This window comes from Capra hircus, chromosome 3, assembly GCF_001704415.2.
Source record: "Capra hircus breed San Clemente chromosome 3, ASM170441v1, whole genome shotgun sequence".
NCBI classification, from domain to species: Eukaryota; Metazoa; Chordata; class Mammalia; order Artiodactyla; family Bovidae; genus Capra; species Capra hircus.
This window is the reverse complement of record NC_030810.1, coordinates 111,237,475-111,244,381: the sequence shown is the minus strand read 5'-3', so window position 1 is coordinate 111,244,381 and position 6,907 is coordinate 111,237,475. Positions and strand designations below refer to the sequence as shown.

At 44.2% G+C, this 6,907-nt stretch overlaps 1 protein-coding gene across 1 annotated transcript in view; it reads left to right on the top strand.

The window, feature by feature from the left end:
- LY9 (lymphocyte antigen 9) overlaps positions 711 to 6,907 on the top strand; it is a 28,054-nt gene continuing 21,857 nt past the window's right edge. The window contains 1 exon segment of the mRNA XM_018046541.1: positions 711 to 864. Coding sequence (XP_017902030.1) covers positions 711 to 864 — 154 coding nt within the window.

The following is a 6,907-nucleotide window of genomic DNA, read 5'->3' as shown; positions in this document are numbered from 1 at the left end:
GCTTAAAACTGTAAACATTTATTATCTCACAGTTTCTATGGATCAAGAATTTAGGCACAGCTTAGCTGGGCACCTCTGGCTCACAGTCCCTCACTAAGCTACAGTCAAGGTGTCAGCCAGGACTACAGTCATTTCAAGGCCCTCCCAGGGGAGGATTCACTTCCAGTTTCACCTCCATGACTCTTGGAAGGCCTCAAGTTCTCATCAACTATTGACATTAGTTTCTTGCTGGCTGGAGGCCATCCTTACAATGTAATAACCTATCTCCTTGCATGAGGTCAGGGAAGGATGGAGGTGTGAAGGGAGGGTAGAGAGGGTCAGCCCAAAATAGAAGCCACATCCCATCCCTTCTGACACATTCTACTTACTAGAACCAAGTCACGAAATCCATCTCATACTCAAGAATAGTTCATTACACCAGGGCATGTATTAGTTATCTCTATCAGGAGGTAGAGATTTTTAAGGGGCATCTTCAGAGCCAAGTTTAGAACCTAATCCTCCTGAGACTGAAGCAAGTTATGCCAGTTATAGGTTTGCAAGTACCGTGAAGGTTAGTAATAGATTTGGGAGCTCTGCCCCAGCCTGAGCATATGGGAGGAGTCTGTGGTGCTTGGTATAAATAGCCCTCGCTGGGACACACACACACACACAGTTGCAGAAGCTGTGGTAAATGCTTCTTCCTTCAGCCCATGATCTGAAAGTAGATCATCATGGCGAGCCCAAGGAGACACACAGATGACTGGGCTCTGCAACCTTTCTCCAAAAAGCCACCGAAGAGTCAACCACACACATTCTCTCCCTACCGAAGTCAACCACACATATTCTCTCCCTATCTATGGACCCCTCTCCTCTTCTTGCTCATGGGTAAGTCCACACTGGGGCCACTGGTATTCCCGTGAGGCTGGTCACATTTTTGCTGGGGATTCTAGTTATTTAAGGACTTCCCAGGTGGCACAGTGGTAAAGAATCTGCCTGCAAATGCAGGAGCTGCAGGAGCTGCGGGTTCCATTCCAGGGCTGGGAAGAGCTCCTAGAGGAGGATATGGCATCCCACTCCAACATTCTTGCCTGAAAACCTCTGTGGACAGAGGAACCTGGTGGGCTACTGTCCTTGGGGTCTCAAAGATTCAGACATGACTGAGCAACTGAGCATGGCACACAGCACTAGTTGTTAAAAGCAGGAAACTGTCTTCTTTTGGTAATTTTTCTGTGGGTTCCACCTTACTGTGAGCTCTGTGTGTGTGTGTGTGTGTGTGTGTGTGTGTGTGAGAGAGAGAGAGAGAGAGAGAGAGTATACATAGTTACACACCATGAGTAGGTAAATTTCTAGCCCCAGACTCAAATAACCCCAGGTTCAGAGTCTATTCCTCTTGCTCTCACATTTTCAAGATAGGAAATGCTGCACGATGAGTTTGTTCCCTATGCAATGTGGGTAAGACCTGCAGAGGGATACAGGAAAGTTGTCCTGATAACAAATCACCTACCAGTTTCCAAGGGAGGGATAGGACTGCTGCTGCTGCTGCTGCTGCTGCTGCTGCTGCTGTTGCTCAGTCACTTCAGTCGTGTCCAATTCTGTGCGACCCCATAGATGGCAACCCACTAGGCTCCTCTGTCCCTGGGATTCTTCGGGCAAGAACACTGGAGTGGGTTGCCATTTCCTTCTCCAATGCATGAAAGTGAAAAGTGAAAGTGAAGTCTCTCAGTCGTGCCCAACTCAGCAACTCCATGGACTGCAGCCTACAGGCTCCGCAGTCCATGGGATTTTCCAGGCAAAAGTACTGGTGTGAGGTGCCATTGCCTTCTCCGGATAGGACTGCTGGAGCTTCTTTTTATATCCTGCCTTGTTTATCACATGTTTGGAGGCTTCACTGGGGATCTGGAGATGGTCTGGTGGCCCTCAGCTAATTGGCTTCTATCTGAATATCCTTTCTTCCCAACATTCTAGCTCCCCCTGAAGGCCCAATTTCTGCTAGTTTCTGGGAACTTTTCTCAGGAACATGGCCTGAGCCACCTCTCTCCAGTGGGCAGAACTGACCCAGTACCTAGAAAGGGTCTCAACCACTGACACAGTGGCAGCTACTGTCCCTCTGGAATTCTGCTTCCTCATCAGGGATTTAGGGAGGATAATGCAGGACAGGGACCTGACAGCAGTAAGGATGAAGTTAGTGGCCGACCAGTGAGGAGAACTCTAGAAAACTCTCAGATGCATATATAGGGTAGAGGGACCCTAGACCTCAAGCTGCATTTCAGTCTAACCTCTCTTCACTTTCTATTTCATCTTTGTTCACCATAAGAACACAGGTAGCAGCAAGGCTATTTATATTCACACAACTCTTGGGGTGCTTCCTGGTTGTGTTGGATAAACCTGGAATTAGCCACATTCAACGGCATCCAGATGGTCAACACAGTGAATTTCAAACAGTTTGGGGCAGAGAGACATCTCCCTCTGTCTGACATCACCAGTTAGGGTGACCTCAAACCTCACTGTTTTGGTCTAGAAGGCAGTTTTCTTGATGCTTCTGTGTTTCCAAGGAGTGATTTCAGGAACTTAGGAGGCAGTAGGGTGAACAAGTCCAAACCCCTGCCCCCAGCTTTAATATAAGGAATATTCAAAATTAAGTCCTTGTTTCATCATTTATCAGGTGTGTGAGATTCTATTTCTTAAGTGTAGAATACAAACAATAAAATGTACTATGCAGGACTGTTTTATAGATTAAGGATGCATGTGTAAATGCTTGGCATACAGTTGGTGGAAGCTATGTTTGTTATCATAATAATCACTGTTATAAGTACATTATTCAGAAAATATTAAAGGATGGGCAAGTCAAATTCAGTTATCACAATCTTTAAACCCTCCCTTTAATAATTTGTCAAACGATGTAGTTTAAGATAAGATGGATGATACCTGCAACTCCTGTATGGGACCTATGTAGCACTGCTTGCTGCTATAGGATCTGACCTGTGGGAACCACATCCTGCTCCTCCCACTGACATGTGTGTTTTTGTTTACCATTGTTGTGAGGAGAGACAAGGTCAAGACACATTCATATGCTCCCAGCCAAGACCTACCACCTTCTGGGCTCCCAGGATGGGGTGTCAGTGCTCCCAGCCTCTATACCCCAGGGTATCATCTACCCAGAATCTGGGTTCTGCCACTAATCAACCCTGTAATCTCAGGCAAGTGGCTTAAACTCTCTAAATTTCAGCTCCTTGTCAGAAAAAAGGGCTGCTTACGAGATTAATTTTGAGAATTCAAATAAATGATTTCTACAAAGTGCCTAACACACATAGCAATCATAAGCAGGGTCTTCCAGATGACAAGAGCTCTTTTCAGTTCAGTTCAGTTCAGTCGCTCAGTCGTGTCAGACTCATTGCGACCCCATGAATCGCAGCACACCAGGCCTCCCTGTTCATCACCAAATCCCAGAGTTCACTCAGACTCAAGTCCATCGAGTCCGTGATGCCATCCAGCCATCTCATCCTTGGTCATCCCCTTCTCCTCCTGCCCCCAATCTTTCCCAGCATCAGAGTCTTTTCTAATGAGTCAACTCTTCACATGAGGTGGCCAAAGTACTGGAGTTTCAGCTTTAGCATCATTCCTTCCAAAGAAATCCCAGGGTTGATCTCCTTCAGAATGGACTGGTTGGATCTCCTCCCAGTCCAAGGGACCCTCAAGAGTCTTCTCCAACACCACAGTTCAAACGCATCAATTCTTCAGTGCTCAGCCTTCTTCACAGTCCAACTCTCACATCCATACATGACCACAGGAAAAACCATAGCCTTGACTAGACGGACCTTAGTTGGCAAAGTAATGTCTCTGCTTTTGAATATGCTATCTAGGTTGGTCATAACTTTGCTTCCAAGGAGTAAGCATCTTTTAGTTTCATGGCTGCAATCCCCATGTGCAGTGATTTTGGAGCCCCCAAAAATAAAGCCTGACACTGTTTCCACTGTTTCCCCATCTATTTCCCATGAAGTGATGGGACCAGATGCCATGATCTTCATTTTCTGAATGTTGAGCTTTAAGCCAACTTTTTCGCTCTCCTCTTTCACTTTCATCAAGAGGCTTTTTAGCTCCTCTTCACTTTCGGCCATAATGGTGGTGTCATCTGCATATCTGAGGTGATTGATATTTCTCCCGGCAATCTTGATTGCAGCTTGTGTTTCTTCCAGTCCAGCATTTCTCATGATGTAATCTGCATAGAAGTTAAATAAGCAGGGTGACAATATACAGCCTTGACGTTCTCCTTTTCCTGTTTGGAACCAGTCTGTTGTTCCATGTCCAGTTCTAACTGTTGCTTCCTCACCTGCATACAGATTTCTCAAGAGGCAGGTTAGGTGGTCTGGTATTCCCATCTCATTCAGAATTTTCCAGTTTATTGTGATCCACACAGTCAAAGGCTTTGATATAGTCAAGAAAGCAGAAATAGATGTTTTTCTGGAACTCTCTTGCTTTTTCCATGATCCAGCGGATGTTGGCAATTTGATCTCTGGTTCCTCTGCCTTTTCTAAAACCAGCTTGAACATCAGGGAGTTCACGGTTCATGTATTGCTGAAACCTGGCTTGGAGAATTTTGAGCATTACTTTACTAGCATGTGAGATGAGTGCAATTGTGTTGTAGTTTGAGCATTCTTTGGCATTGCCTTTCTTTGGGATTGGAATGAAAACTGACCTTTTCCAGTCCTGTGGCCACTGCTGAGTTTTCCAAATTTGCTGGCATATTGAGTGCAGCACTTTCACAGCATCATCTTTCAGGATTTGAAATAGCTCAACTGGAATTCCATCACCTCCACTAGCTTTATTTGTAGTGATGCTTTCTAAGGCCCACTTGACTTCACATTCCAAGATGTCTGGCTCTAGATTAGTGATCACATCATCATGATTATCTCTTTTAGGCAACTTCAAATCACCATCACATCAGCTGAGCTTCTGTCTTCTGAATCTTCCCCAGAGTCTACCTGAACAGACCCTCTCACATCTAGGGTGTCTAGTCCTGTGTCCTCCCTGGCAGCCTCTCCAGAAGGTCCAAGTGCTCAGCTGATGGGGGTCTAGGCAGAGACCACTCCCCTGGCCTGCACCAGGCTCTACTCTGCATCTGTGTTTTCTGTGACCTTTAGGCTTTAAGAACACACTTCAAATTTTTCCCATCCTTCCCAGCTATTTTTTGGCCTCTCCACTCTCTCCAACATTCTCTACATATTTTTCTTTTTTTCTTTCTTTCTTTCGAATATAAATTTTATTTATTTTAATTGGAGGCCAAATACTTTACAATATTGTATTTGTTTGCCGTACATCAACATGAATCCGCCACGGTGTACAGGTGTTCCCCATCCTGAACCCACCTCCCACCTCCCTCCCCATACCATCCCTAAGGGTCATCCCAGTGTACCAGCCCTGAGCATCCTGTATCATGCATCAAACCTGGACTGGCGATATGTTTCACATATGATATACATTTTTCAATGCCAGTCTCCCAAATTATCCCACCCTTGCCCTCTCCCACAGAATTCAAAAGACTGTTCTATACATCTGTGTCTTTTTTGCCGTCTCACACACAGGGCTATTGTTACCATCTTTCAAAATTTCATATATATGCATTAGTATACTGTATTGGTGTTTTTCTTTCTGGCTTACTTCACTCCTTATAATAGCCTCCAGTTTCATTCACCTCATTAGAACTGATTCAAATGCATTCTTTTTAATGGCTGAGTAACATTCCATTCTGTATATGTACCACAGCTTTCTTATCCATTCGTCTGCCAATGGACATCTAGGCTGCTTCCATGTCTTGGCTATTATAAACGTGCTGCAATGAACACTGGGGTATATGAGTCTCTTTCAATTCTGGTTTCCCCAGTGTGTCTGCCCAGAAGTGGGATTGCTGGGTCATATGGCAGTTATATTTCCAGTTTTCTAAGGAATATCCACACTGTTCTCCATAGTGGCTGTACTAGTTTGCCTTCCCACCAACAGTGTAAGAGGGTTCCCTTTTCTCCACACCCTATCCAGCATTTATTGCATGTAGACTTTTGGATAGCAGCCATTCTGACTGGTGTGAAATGGTGCCTCATTGTGGTTTAGATTTGCATTTCTCTGATAATGAGTGATGTTGAGCATCTTTTCATGTGTTTATTAGCCATCTGTATGTCTTCTTTGGAGAAATGTCTGTTTAAGTCTTTGGGCCATTTTTTGATTGGGTCATTTATTTTTCTGGAGTTGAACTGCAGGAGTTGTTTGTATATTTTTGAGATTAATTCTTTGTCAGTTGCTTCATTTGCTATTATTTTCTCCCATTCCGAAGGCTGTCTTTTCACCTTGCTTAGAGTTTCCTTTGTTGTGCAGAAGCTTTTAATTTTAATTAGGTCCCATTTGTTTATTTTTGCTTTGAGTTCCAATATTCTGGGAGGTGGGTCATGCTGTGATTTATGTCAGAGAATGTTTTGCCTATGTTCTCCTCTGTGAGTTTTATGGTTTTTGGTCAGATCCTTAATCCATTTGGAGTTTCTTTTTGTGTATGGTGTTAGAAAGTGTTCTAGTTTCATTCTTTTACCTGTGATTCCGTTTTATGTTCAAGATTTTGGATCATTTTCACTATCATTATTCGGAATTCTTTATAATTTAGATTCCGTATCTCTTCCTCTTTTGTTTGGTTTGGTGGGCATTTCTCCTGTTCCTTTACCTGCTGGGTAGTCCTCTGTCTCTTCATCTTGTTTATATTGCTGTGTTTGGGGTGTCCTCTCTGTACTCTGGCAGTTTGTGGAGTTCTCTTTATTGTGGAGTTTCCTCACTGTGGGTGGGGTTGTACAGGTGGCTTGTGAAGGTTTCCTGGTTAGGGAAGCTTGTTTTGGTGTTCTGGTGGGTGGAGCTGGATTTCTTCTCTCTGGAGTGCAATGAAGTGTCCAGTAAT